At 35.4% G+C, this 17884-nt stretch overlaps 1 protein-coding gene and 1 non-coding gene across 2 annotated transcripts; both read right to left on the reverse strand.

Annotated features, from left to right (window-relative positions):
• Nucleotides 1-719: 719 nt before the first annotated feature.
• On the reverse strand, nt 720-826 carry LOC147923980 (small nucleolar RNA R71). Its single transcript, XR_015587856.1, has one exon. It is a non-coding gene; the product is annotated as a small nucleolar RNA R71 (small nucleolar RNA).
• Nucleotides 827-10589: 9763 nt separating this feature from the next.
• Nucleotides 10590-15356, reverse strand: LOC147923981 (RING-H2 finger protein ATL20-like). The gene is made up of 2 exons (XM_087493840.1): nt 14650-15356; nt 10590-11152 (listed from the first exon to the last, which is right to left on the reverse strand). The coding sequence occupies exons 1-2, from the start codon at nt 15188-15190 to the stop codon at nt 10734-10736; spliced, it is 960 nt and encodes a 319-aa protein (XP_087349966.1). The 5' UTR covers nt 15191-15356; the 3' UTR covers nt 10590-10733.
• Between the last annotated feature and the right edge of the window lie 2528 nt (nt 15357-17884).

Raw genomic sequence — 17884 nt, forward strand, 5'->3', positions numbered from 1 at the left:
ACTACGTAAGGTTAATTGAACCTGCTAGGAGACACAAAAATCTTAGTATCAATTTGGCGACGTTGCCATTTGGGATTCTTTTTGCTACATTTAAGATTTCAAGTTTTGCAAGATTAAGTTCCGTTACACTTATCATTCCGAGTACTCACTTGTTTTGGTTTTCTGCTTATTTGTTTTGCATCTCAGGTTCCTGTTGATTGCAACCTTGCATGCACACCAGATCAAGAGGGCATCAGAATCTCCTTCCTGTGATCGACGAAATCAACCGGTTGCAACGCCCACGACAAGCTCGTCAACCCATTGAGCATCCCGCACACGTCACTATGGAACAACAGCATGAACCACATCAGGGACCGCGAAACATTGGTGCTGGGGATGCACCGAACACTCATACTCAACGTGCTGGAATCGTCCCTCCCGCCGTGCCGAACAACAACTTCGAGATCAAAAGTGGTCTGATCACCATGATCCAAGGAAACAAGTTTCACGGGTTGCCTATGGAGGATCCACTCGACCACTTGGACAAGTTCGACCGTCTTTGTGGTCTCACCAAGATCAACGGCGTTAGTGAGGATGGTTACAAGTTGCGCCTCTTCCCTTTCTCCCTAGGAGACAAGGCTCATCAATGGGAGAAAAACCTTCCCAAGGGATCAATCACGACCTGGGATGGTTGCAAGAAAGCATTCTTGGCCAAGTTTTTCTCCAACTATAGAACAGCACGCCTCAGGAATGAGATTTCCAGCTTTACTCAAAAGAGCTCAGAATCATTCTATGAAGCCTGGGAGCGTTTCAAGGGTTACCACAGCCAGTGCCCACACCATGGTTTCAGCAACGAGTCACTGCTGAGCACTCTATACCGTGGTGTACTTCCAAAAATCCGCATGCTGCTTGACACTGCTTCTAACGGTAATTTCTTGAACAAAGACGTTGAGGAAGGATGGCAACTGGTTGAGAATCTCGCTCAGTCTGACGGCAACTACAATGAGGATTATGACCGCACAGTTCGCGGTGACGCTGGGTCTGAGGAGAAGTACAAGAGGGACCTTAAGAATGTCAATGACAAGCTTGACCGCCTCTTGCTAAGTCAGCAACATACTGTCCATTTCGTATCTGAGGATGACCCTTTTCAAGTTTAGGATGGGAAGGGTGAGCAGTCTGAAGCAATCAACTACGTCCAGAATCAAGGTGGATACAACAAGGGTTATAACCCCTACAAGACGAACTCCAATTTGTCTTACCGGAGCACCAATGTTGTAAATCCACAAGATCAGGTGTACCCTTCTCAGCAGCAACAACAAGGTCCGCAAAAACCTTTTGTTCATTACAATCAAGGATTCGTGCCTAAGCAACAGTTCCAGCAACAGTTCCAGCAAAGTTCTCACGCTCCTTCCGGACCACCACCAGGATTTTCCCCTCAACAAGTTCAACCTACTCAAGCTCCAGATCAAGAAATGAAGCACATGCTGCAACAACTTCTTCAAGGTCAAGCTAGTAGTTCTCTGGATACGGCTAAGAAATTTGCTGAACTTAGTCAACGGATGGAATGTTCTTACAATTATCTGAATGTTAAGTTTGAAGCTCTTAACTCCAAGATGAAGTACATGGAAGGCAAGACTGTTTCTATTTCTACCCTAACAACTGGCCAACTACCCGGAAAGCAGTTCAAAACCCCAAGGACTATGCTACTATCCATGCCATCACCACCCAAGTTGTAGATGTACGGCTCACTGAGGACACTGAGAGTTTAGATGGGGAGGATTTTCTTCAAGATGAAGTTCAGATAAAGGATCCTGTCGAGGTGCTCAAGGATCCAATTGAGTCAGCCAAACAATCTGATCCTGAAGCTACTAAAGAACCCACTGCTCCCAAGGATAAACCTGTGAGATTCATTCTTCCACCATACAAGCCACCTCTACCATTTCCAGTGAGGTTTAAGAAGCAGCTTACTGAGAAGTACAAAGCTCTGTTCGAAAACCAAGTCAAGGAGATTGAACTTAGGATGCCTTTGCTTGATGCATTTGCACTTGTGCCTCAATATCAGAAGTTTTTAACTGACTTGGTAACCGAAAAGACCAAAGAAAAGGAGGAGATAGCTAAAGGAGCTCAAGCTAAGGCTCTGGAAGATGAGAGGGTAGGGCATGAAATAGGTGGGGTTATTCATGAATGCAAGGCTGTCATTCAGAAGATGATTATCCCAAAGAAGCTAGAGGACCCCGGTTCTTTCACCTTGCCTTGTTCTCTAGGTCCATTGGCCTTCAAAAAGTGCCTATGTGATCTTGGTGCTTCAGTAAGCCTCATGCCACTGTCTGTAGCTCAGAGGCTAGGATTCAACGAATACAAGTCATGCAACCTCCGCTTAATATTGGCTGATAGGACTACTAGATTGCCTCATGGTCTATTAGAGAACCTGCCCATCAAAATTGGACAAGCTGAGATTCCTACTGACTTTGTGGTGCTGGGAATGGATGAAGAGCCTAAAGATCCACTAATCCTAGGAAGACCTTTCTTAGCTACAGTTGGCGTAGTCATTGATGTCAAGAAGGGGATGATTGATCTCAATCTGGGTAAAAACTTCAAGATGAAGTTTGATATTAGGGATTCTAGGAAGAAATCAACTATTGATGGACATACCTTTGTGATTGAAGAGAAAGATCAGAAATCTGGGTTTGACATCTTTGAGGATGTGAATGAGGCAGAAACTGAGGTTTTGGTAACCAAAGAGAAAACTCAAAGTGTCACTCGATCATTTTCCAACTCGAGTGCAATCGTTACCCTCCCTAAGCGTCAAGACCTGCTTCCTAAACCTCACCAACCGCAAGAGTCACGTCCCCCCGCTCTTAACAGTTTGTATGAACTACAAAATACTCAGATTCTAATGGATTCAGTGAAAGAGTTAACAGCTATGGTGAAGAAGATGAGTGGGAAAATCAAGAAGCTCCAAGGTACAATGAGAAGTTCTCCTCCAAGGAAATTAAGGAAGAGGTATGGGATAATGAAGAAGAGGTGTTGCAGAGTTCAACCACCACTGTGAGTTCTCAACCATCATCGACTCGAACAAGGTTCAACCGACGGCGTGGAATCAGACTCGACCCATCCTGAGAGGTTCATCACTCTACACTCGCTCGAGCCATGCCTCCGCTGTCACGCTCGAGCCAATCTCACTCCGCACATGCTCCAACTACCACACTCGAGCCACTCAAGCCAACACCCGATCGAGCCCCTCTCTCGAGCCACACACAAAGTCTCTAGCGAGCCAACTCGTCAGAGAACACTCTCTCCGGTTCCCTCCCTAGCACGTCAATCTTCATATGTGTCACGGGAGCGTCCGCCTTCACCCGCTCCTTCACGCCACTCGTCACATGAGTCCAGGGAGAGAAGGAGACACGGTTCGCGAGGTTCCAGAGCCTCTTCTAGTCACCGATCAGCGCGTTGTTCTGGAGCTCGAGATGAGCATGAGGTTGAGGTTGAGCGGCGAGTTGAAGCTCAAGGTAATCATCAGGGCACGCAAGCGGTTGAGAAGCAAGTCGACCAACCAGCTGATGTCACACCCGTGGATCCCGAACAAGGCGAAGAACAGAGTCAGTTTCACGCTCCTCCTTGGGCGAGCACGGACTCCTTCTTCTACTACTGAGGTACTCCGACCTTTCCTTTGTACATACCATTTCATTCCTGCATTGTTTCTGTTGTGATTCTTAAATCCTCCTGCAAATTTTTCTTACACAGGAGACTGTGTAATTTAAGTTTGGAGGAGGGTTTGAGATGATGTATCTAATGTCGTGTTTTGTGACTCTTATTTCAAATTTTTGCATCATATCATGTTTGAGTACGCATCCATCTATTTGCATAAAAAAACCATAAAAATTTGAAAAAGTTTCGAAAATTTCCACAAAAACAGAGTGTTCATGTAGTTTGCAATTGCATATTAGGATTGAGTCTAGGTTTATTCATATAGGGTTGTTGCATTTAGCATAGGGGTTGATGATGATTGTAACCTTGTTAGCATGTTGGATTCAATAGGATAGGATCAAGGCCCTTGTTCTTAGTTCTTTGATGCTTGTTGATTGAACTTGAAAATTTAAGATTAAAGCATGTTTTGGATTGATATCATTCCATATCTACCTGAACCTAATCCTGACTTGCAATTATCCTGTTATGCATTGAAGTTGAACTCATGGATACCATATACATACTTGGATTGTCTTTCACATTTTTACCACCCTTGTCAATCCAAGTAGCTGATTCCCATCTTTGGAATAGTTCTCCGCACCCTTAACCAACCGTTCTTTCAAGCCAATTGTATTCTTGAGTGTCAGGCCTTTTTTCGAGTTGAGCTTGTTAGAAAGTGTTAGGTTTTAACCGACAAGAGTAGGATCCTGTGTAGTTCTAGTTCGCGTTATCCGGACTAGTAGGACTAGGTGAGAACTCGAATTTTGGGTATTGGGTATAGATTTGTGCAGAAGAGTGAAGTGTAAAAAGAAAGTAAAGGGTAGAAAATCTTTAGAAGGGGGATGTGTTTTCAAGGTTTATAAGTCTAGTAAAGGATTTGGGTTGAGCAAAATAATGAGTTATTGGTTCTGGGCATAAAACGAAAAGATTAGACAAAGAAAAGAAAGTAAAATGTTTAAGATGTCTAGATTCCTTAGAAGAAAAGAAAAAGAACCTTACTGATAATAAAGATTTCCCAATCCGCTAGAATGATAAGAAGTGAACTCCTCCTAAGACCAAGTGTAAAGAATGAAAGATTGGGTTTGAGACAATGTTTGTGATGAAGGGTAGAACCAACTTCGGTTTGGAACATTCTTTGGGTAGACAGGGCGCTGCTCTTGTATGTATCAGTTGGTTTCAACCTTTAGCCTTCTCTTAAGCTCAACTCATTTTCGTGAGAGAACCTTGTCCTGTATTGATGAAACCACTCGAGAAGGAGACCATCTAAGTCTCTAACCTTTCACCCTAGCCAAATGAGTTCAACGACATTGCTTAGCTTGATTCACGGTTCTCTGTTAATGAATGTTAAAGGGAATGATTGATAAGATTGCGTGTGTAAAAAAAAAAATAGAGTTCCTTCACCATGCATCATAGAACTAAAAACAAGGACCTTCATTCTAACTATTTTATTTAGCATGATTTAGGTTCTGAGACCCCATCTTCACACCTCTTCTCCATACTCTATTCTTGATTGTTTGCTTGAGGGCAAGCAAAGAGTAAGTTTGGGGGAGTTGATATGTCTATATTTTGTCTCTCCTTAGCCTATTTTTATCATGCATTTAGCTAGGATAACTCATTGGTTTGCATCGTTTTCTGGTTCTTTCTATACACTTTGCACGTCTAGGTAGTTCTTGCATCATCTTTGCATACATTGTGCATTTTGGAGTATTTCAGGTATTTAGGAGATGTTGGAAGCCATTCTTGTCCGAGCCATTGTCACCATCTCTGTTTCGTCCGAGCCATTGTCACCATCTCCGTCTCGTCCGAGCCATTGTCACCATCTCCGTTTCGTCCGAGCCATTGTCACCATCTTCGTCTCGTCCGAGCCATTGTCACCATCTCTGTTTCGTCCAAGCCATTGTCACCATCTCCGTCTCGTCCGAGCCATTGTCACCATCTCCGTTTTGTCCGAGCCATTGTCACCATCTGCGTTCCGTCCGAGCCATCCGTTCGAGCCATCCCACTCGAGTGGGATTTAGCTTTCGACATCTTCATCAAAGTTGTAGGGAATTGAGTTATCTTTCCAACGCCATTTATTTCAAGTCAATCGGAGGTGTGTTTCAAGATTTATCATCGTTTTAGTGGATGCGTATACACCACGCTCGAGCCATGCTTCCCCGCCATGCACTCCAGCTTGTTTGATCGAGCCGTGCTTCCCAGCATCCTTCCGAGCCATGCTCCTCAGCCTTCCGTCCGAGCCATGATGACATTACATTCCATTCGACGCACACGGACTCGATCGCACATGTCGGGAAGAAAGACGTTTGGTTTCACACGCTTCAGGAGATTACCGAACCGACGCTTTACCTTGTCGTTTTAAGTTTTAGGGATTTCCATGTTGGACTACTATATATACATTTTGTTAAGTCTTTGCTGAGACATCTTATCTTTTAATCTCGTTTTCGTTCCCAGAAGGTTTCTGAACCTAGCCACCAATACGTTCTGAGACTTGTATTTCGATATTTTTGAGATTTATTCAGATTTTGCATTTGATTCCTTCTACAAAGTTGTTCATCTTATTTTTATCTATCTTATTATGCTTGATTCAATGATTTCTGTTTTTGCATCCTTGACTATGATTTTCGGATCCGAGTAGTGTGTTAGTTCTTGAGGATGGGATAGATTAGGTGGAGGATCTTAGGATGTAGAGTGTTTAAGCTTTGATTGTATGATTTCCTTCTGGACTAGAGTTAGAATTACTAGTTTCTCTCTGATCAATTGGAACTAGGTTCGAGACATTTCCGCACCCAAAAGGTGTTTGATGAAATGTCTGACCAACTAGTGCCAGAGACTTACGTTCCTAGCCTAAGATATTAGTTGTCTAGGATGTTTGTTGACGTGAATGAACTTGTTTGTCATGCCTGCTCGACCATGTTTCTCTAGCGAGAGCTAGGTATGGAAGTGGTTGAGTCTGAGTAGCTTTTGCCAAGAGATTGGATTAGCTAAGTTGTGATGTTCATTGTTTAGGGATACCTTGCTTGTGGTATGTTAAACACTCTTTAGACTAGGATACTCTACCGACATCAATTACCCCATTCTCAGGACTTCTTTCTTTCTGATTTTTATTACATTCCTGGAACTGTTTCGTTTGTTCATGCTTAGAATCGTTTGCGTCTTTATTCACTTTCGCTTCTTGTCATGCATTCTTGTTTCTAGTTCTGTGACTCACTTCCGTTTTGCATTTTGATTATTCTAGGACTGTTAGATAAAAACACTCTTTGAATTGGCTTAACTTGTGACATCTTGATTGCATTTTGAGTGATAGTAAACTTTCCCAACTGGATTAACACCTTAAGTACTACAACTACGTAAGGTTAATTGAACCTGCTAGGAGACACAAAAATCTTAGTATCAGCGGTGTACCGCGGGTCCTAATCTAGTATCTACTTAATAATTGTTGATCTTTCTTCTAACTAAACAATTTATAGAAACAAACTAATTTGACAAAACTAATATTTAATGCTAACAATAAAGATATCTGCAAATCACAAACTAACATTTAAAGGAGTAAATGTATTCATCCGATTTAAATGTAATATAAAAAAACTATTACTCTAACGAATTTAAGACAATTTCTATATTTATTATATTCAATATTTTAAATTCAATAACTTTTATATTTTAAACTAAATAATGACAAAACATTATATTTCTGCACTGTATACATTTAAAATCAAAGGTTTGATATAATTCATATATTATAAAAAAGTAAACATAAAACACAGTTATCTATATATTTCTGGACTATACTGTATAAGGGTAGTACATTTAAAAATATTAATAACTTACATATATAGTTAATCTATTGTACAAATTACAATTTATCTTCTTGTTTAAAAAAATATAGTTCCGCGGTGTACCGCGGGCAAATATCTAGTATCTTTGTAAGAATTGAAAGATTAACAAAATATATTTTTTTTTTGACAAAACAAACTTTCATTAAACTTAAATCCTCAAAGGAGGGATCTTCTTACAACTTAGAATCAAAAGGTTACAAGAAAAGTAAAGATAGACACTACACGAGTCTTCCAACAAGATGCACAACCTTGGGGAGTTTCCAAAGGGTGAAAGATCTTTTGGAGTCTTGCAGGTTCAAGATTGAAGGCAAACTTCAGGAAATCCCTAACCAATAGCTGGTTAAACTTCGCTCTTATGATAGACGCATAGGAGCTTTTAAAAGTGTGCTCCATGGAGGAGGCTGAGGGGTGAGATGGTTGTCGAGTGGTCATGGTGATTGAAGAAGATGCAACCGGGAAAGGCGGTAGCAGGGCCATGGGGTCAAAAGGTTCAAGGGTGGAATGCAGGCAAGCTGTCGGAACGGATTCATAATTATATCTAAATAAAGCAAGCGTCCGGACAGGGTTAAAAGACTGACCTCGACATATTAGTCTAAGAAGCAGCTTTGGAGACATCGATGTTCTGCTACCGAGATAAACTCGTCTTGACCAAGCAGAGATAACTGATGCGACCATAGGGATGCCAAATAGTTCTTGATTGGGATCAGATGTCGGGTGGGGTGGATAAGGGAAGCTGGTGAAAGCAAGGTAACCCCAACATCTTAACGGTGGGATCATAATGCCAAGTTTCACCAAGCAGTCTCCCTCGAAGAGATAATCCCTGGGAGATCCATATAAAGCGGTTTCCAAATAACTATCATACCAATCTACCAAAGATGATGGCTTAAGGATCAGAAGTAGACTTTGAACTAGTGATACCATTGAGCACATCAAGCGTTGAATGGAGAGGGAGAGAGTGGAGTTAATATCAAACCTGGATTCACACTGGACTGGACACAAAAGGGTTTCAAGTAAATTATAAGAAGCCAATGTTCTGCTATCGAGGGAGCCTCGTCTTGACCAAGCAGTTAACATCGAGTCTAAACAATTTGACCTTGAAGTAATACGATTATAGACGGATCAGGGAAGGTTCCAGTGGAGGGATGATTCATAGTCTAATGAGAAAGGACTATCTACCAGGGTTCCAAAATAAGATTGGGGAGCAAACCTGGACCAAAGAGGTAACGGGGTTGGAACAGAGCAAGCCGGGGTTATGGTGTTCATTGTCAAGATCTTCAAAGGCTCTGGTGTCAACACAGAGCTCCTGTCCCGCTCCCGCCAAGTCGAACACTTGGAGGGAGGATATAAGTCCGAGGATAGGTGAGATGTTAAAGTTGATTGTGGACAAAACCCGATCGAGAGGTAAGCACCAAGGAAATCAGGGCAATCGGGGGGTTGAGGAATGAAATCAGTCAGCTGGATACTCAGATGAGCAGCCGCACTGAAAGAGGAGGATGGAAACGGAGGGACGATGGGAACTGATTGAGACTGGTGCGAAAACGGAGGTGAGATCTGGACTCTCCAGAGACCTCCAGTGAAAAGAGCCAAAAGCACATACGAGAAGAGTACAGAGAGGTAGTAGAGGAGCAGGGAGCTTGAGAGATCCCGACGCCAGCGAGCCGGAGCTATACCGGCGTCGGAGTAAGGTGAGTATAGCGGCGCCTCGATTGTCGTGCCTGAGAGAGTTAGGGCGAACTCCTTGGAATATGTGGAATATAAAAAAAAAAGGGGACCCCCTTAAAGATTAACAAAATATAATTCGAAAAAAACTGAATCAACATTATTTAAGATATATTTGTTATGTTGTTATCTCATAAGTACTAATTTTACCTCATGTCATAATCAATTTAAAATGAGTGAAATTTATAAAATAAAAACATGCATAAAGATATAGATATTTTCATCAAATAACTGAAGATTCATTCCTATAAATTATAATTTATTCCTAATTATCTTATGTTTTAACATATGCATTACAAAAATATATGTGTTGAAATTATAAAATCAAACATAAAAAATATTATTAATATTCTTAAATGGTTTTTTAAAAATGATGCATACTAATATTTTAAATTATTTTAATCTAAAATAAATTTCATCGTTCCACATTCATTTTAATAATCACATTTAACTAGCTATTTCATCGTAAAACCATAATTCACTTCTTCACGGATTAGAGTTAAAAAAAAAAAAAATATGAGCATCATATGAGAGAATATGTGTATTGGTTAGTATTTTAAATTTAATAATAAAAATAATCAAGAAAAAAATCATTTAACATCCACAAAATTTTGGGAAATCCAAAAATATTCAAAATATTATTTTTCTATATGTCATAATTTCATAAGTAATACTTTTTTCAATTTTCATCAATTAACCAAAAATTCATTCCTAAAAACTCTTTTTGTTTTCCAGGTTTCTCATATTATTACATGCATTAAAATCTTTAAAATAAAATATGTAAAGCTATACTAATACACATCATGTATTGAAATTTATTTCTTTTTAAGTTCATTATTCTTTCTAGATTTTGTGTACTTACTTACAATAAAAATTTATATCACAACGATAAATACAATTTATATCCGACTAAAATTATGTTAAATAACTTATGTTATTCTTTTTAACTTTGTTATTCATTATTTATTGATTAATATACATGCTTAATAAATTAAGTTTTTGGTTATACATGTCATAATTTATTGATAACACATGTATAATATAATTAGCATAAAATGAAAAATATATTGATTTTGTTATTTTCTTTTTTTATTTAGAAAATAATATTTTCAAAATATAAACATGGAAAATTCTGTGAATATAATTAGCTTTCCTACTACGTTTACAAAAAAACTTGACACGTATCAACATCTAATCAATATATTTGAAACGTGTTATAATTTTATTAATGGGTAACTTTGATATCAAACTTTATATAATAAGATATTTATCAACAAACAAAAGCTACATCATTGATATAACTATAGGATAAATCATACACAATGTTCAGATATGCAGAGTGTGATCTCTTTGAAATCGCGTACTAGATTTAACTATAAACAAACTTCATTAGTAGTATAAATCCAGGACATACGTCTTCAGCCCATATAAACACGTACGTATTTATCAACAAACAAATAATTAGTGAAATTCATTACAATGTTGAGATATTGACAACGAAAAAAACTACTTTTACGAGCGTGAGTTCCGCCGACAAACAGGGCAAGAACCATGAATCTTGAGCCACGGATCGATACATCCGACGTGGAAACAGTTGTCACATTGTGGTATGAACCGTACGGTCTCTTTGCTAGCATATTCTGAAAAACAAATGGGGCAGATAATACCATTAGTACCCGGAAGCCTTCTACTTTCTCCCAACTCCACTTTCTTGTATGATTCTATTGTAGACTGGTCAAGACCTGTAGTGACCACAACCTCTCTTGGTTGTTGATTTACTGTTCTGGCTGCGAAAGCTGTATTTTGTCTTCTCTGAGTGACGAACCTCTCAGAATTGTATATACGGATAACAACACAAGTAGTGAAGATGGTGATTCCTCCGATTGTGCAAAGGGTAATAAGTAGTACTCGTAATCTAGTGCTTAGACCACCTGCCAAATAACGTTACTCGTTAATTAGGAAATTAGTGACCAAGATTTATATAGCTTACAAGTATGTATTAGTTTTGTCGTTGTGGATCACCACCCGAATTTCAAACATGCCAATATCATATTGTTGACAAAATAGTAATAGAATATTAGTTTCATTTTTGTATATTTTTGTAATTAATATTCAGTTTAAGAAATTTAATTATCAAAATTGAATTGAATCTAATATGATTATGTTTGATATGAGTTTCAATTCGATTTTCATTAGAATGTATATTTTATTTATAGATTTTTAAAATAAGTAAGATGGTTGAAATTTGTAGAATTGTAATATCTTATATAATATGAGAAGGTTTTTCTCAACTTTTGCTAAGGAGATGACACTTGCCTTATTATCTATCTAACACCTGTACATTTTTATTGTTTGGACCTAATTAACTAAATTCATTTATACTTTGGACCTAATTCACTAAAAGCCCATAAAACAAAAAAAAACTCTTAACATTTCCTTTTTCCCTTCTTCAATTAGACCCTTCCAATCTAGACCCACCATTTATCAGTTTGTGGTTTCATCCTAGGAACAATTTGATTATAGGTTATTTTGACATTATAAAAATATGTTTCAATCTTATGTATGATTCACAGCAAGAACGGATTCTAAATTATGTAAAAAAATTATTTATGGGTTTCTATCTTATAAATGATTCATAAGCAAGAAAGGAATCTAAATTATGTTAGATTGTAGATGTTTACGTGTTCTCAAAATTCTCTTATAAATTCATAAAATTTTGAGTCAAATTTTAATTTCTGAGTATCCATTACTGGGTTTAGTTTCTGGAGTTTAATCCTATATAATCTAATGGTGGAATGTTTTATGTAAGTAATTTGATAATTGCTTACTTATTTATTCCCCATTAGATATTACCAATTTGTTTTCCATAATATTAGAATTCAATCAGTTTTCCATAAAATTAAATTTGAGTCCCTAATTGCTCTCATTTTAAGAGATTTTTTCAGTCATGATTATTTAGTTTCAGTCATTAGGTTCCTATGAAGAATTATATTATTTTTATATATTTTCCATATTTCAATAGGTATTCTTGAATAATTTTAAATATTTTTTTGCAGGTTATCATGTTTATTGTTTGCATTAAAAATGCAGCAGAAAAATATAATGTGAGAATGTTGGACAAATTTACTTATTCATTAGAGTGTTTATGTATGTATTTCCTAATCTCCATGGACTGGTCCGGCAATTTTGGATGACCTATGCCAATTTGTTTTTAAGAAACCATTTTCATTATCGTAAATAAAATAATAAGAATAGTAATATAAAAAATTATTTTCATAAGATAGTTTCTAAGTCCATAAACCGAAATATGTTCCTTTTGCTTGCTCACATTTTTTTGTCTTTTCAATGTTCTCATATTCATTTAAATATTTATACAAATTGGATATATCTACATGAAAAATATATGTTTTTCTTATATAAAACTGGAACTTATAAAAAAAATCTAATAATAACTGAACTTATAATTTTATTTTTTTCTACATAAAAGAAAAAAAACTTTTGGTCTAAAGTGGAAATTTGATGCCATAATGCTTCGCTTCATTTGCTTACCCTATGGGTTGGGCATCGGTCCGGACCTTGAACCATATTTTATATTTACTCTAGGGTTGTCGTGTTTGTTGGTTATATTAATACTACTACATCATGAAAAAATGAACTATCATGATTTAATATATTCAACATCACTACAAGAAATATGCGTATTTTTAGCACACTAAAAAACGCTATCATTTCGTTTCGATAGCGATTTGTAAATGTTGTCTTTGTCGGTGCCATCTTAGAGGGTGCACATACAATATCATTTTTTCCTTTGCTATTATTTGTCTCTCTATAATAGTGCATTATTATCACTATATTAAGATTATTAGTAGCATTTTAAAATTGTTATATTATAATTAACAGTGTATAAAGTAGACTAAAACTTCTTCTTATAAGACGATGCATATGAGTCTCTCCATTGTAAATTTAGTTTGTGATGTTACTATCATATGCTTAAAAAATCATGTTGTTAAGATTGTGATGCCTTTTTATATCATAGCATGATATGAGTTGCATTTTTCTATATTAATTAATTTGACTTCTATAGTTGTGACTTGTGAGTAATATATGCTAATTGTATATTGGTATCATTTTTTAGGAATCTTAGTATCAAAAAGCTTTAGATTAACCATCTTAAAAATAAAAGATCAACAAATATTCTCATAACATTTTCCACTTTCACATATAATATTTTACTTCCTAAGACACTTTTTTATTATGACATTTGATATTATAATATTCTGCGGTTTTTCTTCTACGTAGCTACGAGAAAATAAATATTTGTTTTATTCAATTGCATTTATGATAAAGCTAAAAAAACAGATCTAAACAATCATTTCGGCGATGGAACAAAACTATTGCATTTTTATACTACACGAAAACTTAGAGTAATTTTTTATAACTTTATTTACTTGGATTCATTTTCATTATTAAAATTTCGTAAAAAAAATTTAATTTGTATTAGAATGTATAAAGAATAAATTATATTGAGGGATGTGATTGCATTTTTTACCTCACCAAAAATTAGCTGGTAAAATATATTTATTAAGTTCATTGTTGTTTACCTAAATTTCATATTTAGATTGTATTCATGTAAGTTATTTTCCAAAATTTTCATGTTTTTGTATATGTCAGTGGTAATATAATTTGTGCAAACGCAAGAAAGAAAATAAAAAGATGGAGAATGCTTAATATGTCTTGAAAGTCTAAAGGGAGAAAAAACCATAAACACACTACTATGTAATCAAAAATTTCTCTACATGTTGAAATACTCTAATACTACATATAAAAGGAAAATTGAAGTAACACTAAATAAAAGAACCTAAAAAATATTGAAATGATCAGTATATTTTAAAACTCATTAAAATAACAATTGCTGAGTAAACTAATAAAAGAACTATAATATCCAAATTACTAAAATTCAAAAATAATGTAAGCTAAATCCGTGCGTAGCACGGAATGACTTCTAGTATTAAATACTCTGGCCTTTTTGTCAAAAAATGTACCCATTTTAGTGGAATTAAATTTTGTTTTATAATCATTTTTGTATGAAATCGTTTACTTTAACTTAGATCAAGTACACCAACATTTTGTTCGAAGTATAATTAGCGTGTGGAATGAAAGATTGGGAATACTTCCATACGACGTTAAAGTGAAATATTTCATTTAATAATAATTTTTAAGCAACCATATGATTAACTAATCAATTAGTCAATTCATCATAGCCAAATTTAAATCCTACTAGGATTTTTGTAATTTTTTTAATGAGTAAATAAGTTGGGAAAAAAAAAACTTGATTTGAAATTTTCCACCAAAACTTCTTCAGCCTTAACAAAACTGACCTTTCTCGGATTATAAGGAAAGAAGAAGAAGATAAAAATCGAGATCGTACCGGATTTATCAGCGAGGCATTTGACTTCGAGAGAGGCCTTGTTCTTGAAACCACATCTCAAGGATTTGTTTTCACAACTCGTGCAATTTGGCGAGCTCCATTCCAGCAAAAGGTCTACATAGTTGATCACACCAGAGAATCTCTCTTTAAATAGCACATCTTCAAATCCCACGCTAACTGGAACAGCTAGTCTCTTCACGACCTGGCAAGAAGGTAGCATTGAATTTGCTAGAGACAAATTAGACGTGGCAAAGAAGGAGGTCGTAGAATTGCTTAGGCAACTTATGGTCGGATACCAAGACGGGATCACGACCTCATTAGGACAGGTTAAGAACGTGTAGTTGACACTGAAACCATTAAAGAAAGGAGATCCTGAAGTATTAAAGGTTAAAAGCCTTTTAACCAAACATTTTTCAGGGTCGCTGATATAAATCTGCTGCTTTGAGTAGTTGATAGTCTCGACAAGAAATGTTCCGGACATGGGAAGCTCTAGGACTGTCTTACTGATCAGTTTTGTTGCAATGGACATTGAATCCTGCATGCCCGCAGAAGGGAAAACGAATAGGGACACCCAATCGTTCACAATTATTAAGATATGATTCCATATATGAAGAAGGACATTTTTGAGGGTTTGAGGCGTGCCTGAGAGGGAAAAGGAAGACGAAGAGGAAAAATAAAAGGGAAAATTGTTTTGAGAGAGTCATCATAATAATGTGGTCCGCTACTAATGGAATTGTTAAACGATTATTTTTCTTAAAGGAGCTCTACAATTCTTATAGTCACTAATTAGAGGAAAGTCAGATAATTATATACGTGTCTTTTTAGAAGAATAGTCAAATGAAGTATACATCAATACAATAAAACTAGAATGTGTTGCTCTCCTCATCTGACAACTCAGCATTTTAGGTTCTTCTCAGCTTGACATCTCAGTAAAATCGTTAGCCAATAAAAACATTTCAAATAATACAACTCAACATGTCTCAACCTATAATAAGTCCTTTTTTTCCATGTCATTTTTTATCTTAAATTTGATTTTATTTTGTTTGGTTTAGTTTTTAAAATAAGTAGGCTTAAAATAATTTGTAATGGATTCCACAAGCTCGTATTCTTCTCAAATCAGCCCAACCGATGAGTAAATGTGAAAACAAAGAAGAAATAATGTGATTGGTTTACAACCAAATTCATAAACTAGCCGAAAAAGACTCGTATTAAGGGATGACTGAGTTGATAGTATCGTAGGTATAGAGAACCTAGAGACACAACAAATTACCACACGATTTGGAATATGTCATCTTGACCCAAATATTTTTGTAAAGTATATATTCTCGTACAGATCGTTTTAATAAGAAGAATACTTATATATGCTAAGATCTCGATTTTCATTATGGTTGGAGACTTTGGAGTCTTGGAGAATATAATAATCTTCATGGCAGTTCTTCAAATTAACATTGACCAAAAAAAATGAAAAAAAATTGAAGTTGGTTAATTTGCAATCTTTTAAGAATACTAGGTAAGACCCGCGCTATGCTGCATACTATTTTCAATAATTATTTAGTTTAAGATAAATAAGATTGAGCATTTTATAAACTTGTAGAACTGGAATATAGTATTTTGCTTTTGCTCAAATATTATTTTATACTTTATACATTTTAATATATATATATATATATAAGGTAACCACTTGAATGACATCCTCTTAGCAAAAATACAAAATTATGAATTTTCTTTCTTGTGTCTTCTTTTACTGAAAAAATATTTTACTTTAAAAAAAAAACAAAAGTCTTATTTTATTATTCTAAACAATGTTTTAACTTTGATCCATAAAAAACCGAAATAGCTCGCCGTCGACTAAGTTCTATCGCGAGTTACTTATTTTTACTTTTATTTAGTTAATAATACTGTAAATGACTGACAAAAGTCTTATTTTATTATTCTAAACAATGTTTTAAGTTTGATCCATAAAGAAAACCGAAATAGCTCGCCGTCGACTAAGTTCCATCACGAGTTACTTATTTTTACTTTTATTTTAGTTAATAATACTGTAAATGACTGAATTAATATATGTTTATCATTATAAAAATTTAAATAAAATCTTAGCTTAATTTTCCTTTATAAAAAATATATCTTTTATGTTGGTTTGAGTTATTTGTTTTGAATAGAGTTTTTTTGAGAATAAATTGATAGAATCCTCCGTCTGTTCTAAAATTGATAGCCTTGATTGATCTGGTAGGAAACTGATTGCTCCCTGAAGCATTTGCAAAAATTCAAGGTTTTCTTGTCCCAAATCTCTATAACAATCAATTTGAGGTTCGTTCTAAATAAAATAAAATAAATTGTGACATCTGATCAAGTCTGGTCAATTAACAAAAACCTAACACCAAAAATATTACCAATGAACATTGTCAAAAACTATATTAATAATGATTTTGTAATTACAAACACATATAAAATTATCCAAAAATAACAAAAATAAAAACAAAATATAAAACAATCCCGCGGCGTAGCGCGGGTACTATCCTAGTGTTCTTATAATGGAACGTTTATCTCTTTAGATAATAAATAACTAGGTTTAATCCAACTTGAAATTTAATAAATAAAACACATCTTTTATCACCAACAAAACTTTCATAAGGTTGAATAACCTCAAAACTGAATGATATTATATACATATAATCTATACTAGATTAGAACTGTTTATTGAAAACGCATAAAAATTTATGGTTACCAATACCTTAAACATAAGCAAAATCTGAGGAATATTAGATTGGATCGCTAAAATAGGTCGCATTTTTAAAATGCACTAGAAATAGGTCCATGTGTTTTCGAAGCTTCGTGATAGATTTAGGGTATGGATTGCTTTCGAATCAGCATACTGATGAAATTATACCACTATAAAAATCTTAAGAGATGCAATTGATAAGATAAGTGATTAATGACAAAAAAAAAAAAGAAGTGACAAGAATATTATAATATACCAAGCGTTGGTAGCTCAACTGATAAAGATTCTCTGGCAAAAGTTTAGAGATCGCCAGTTCAAGAGACGGCGTTTGGAATGAGACCATATAAAATATCTTGCTCCCGGGCTTGAGGGGATGTACGAAAGGCCAATGAAAAGATGCAGTCCAATGATTCATTTTCTAATTTTTTTAATTATAAAATGTAGATAGCAAACAAATAACTTAATAAAAATATACAACTAGAAAAATCTTAAAAGATACAACTAATATGAAAAAAG

The sequence above is a fragment of the Camelina sativa genome, chromosome 17, assembly GCF_030686135.1.
Source record: "Camelina sativa cultivar CO46 ecotype springtype chromosome 17, ASM3068613v1".
In the NCBI taxonomy this organism is placed as follows: Eukaryota; Viridiplantae; Streptophyta; class Magnoliopsida; order Brassicales; family Brassicaceae; genus Camelina; species Camelina sativa.

Bases quoted from the DNA above. Each gene is read 5' to 3' on its own strand.
- LOC147923981 (XM_087493840.1), bottom strand. From the start codon at position 15,190: ATGCAGGATTCAATGTCCATTGCAACAAAACTGATCAGTAAGACAGTC. The intron at 11,153-14,649 runs GTACGATCTCGA...GTTATTTGGCAG, and splicing joins ATGCCTCGCTGATAAATCCG to GTGGTCTAAGCACTAGATTA.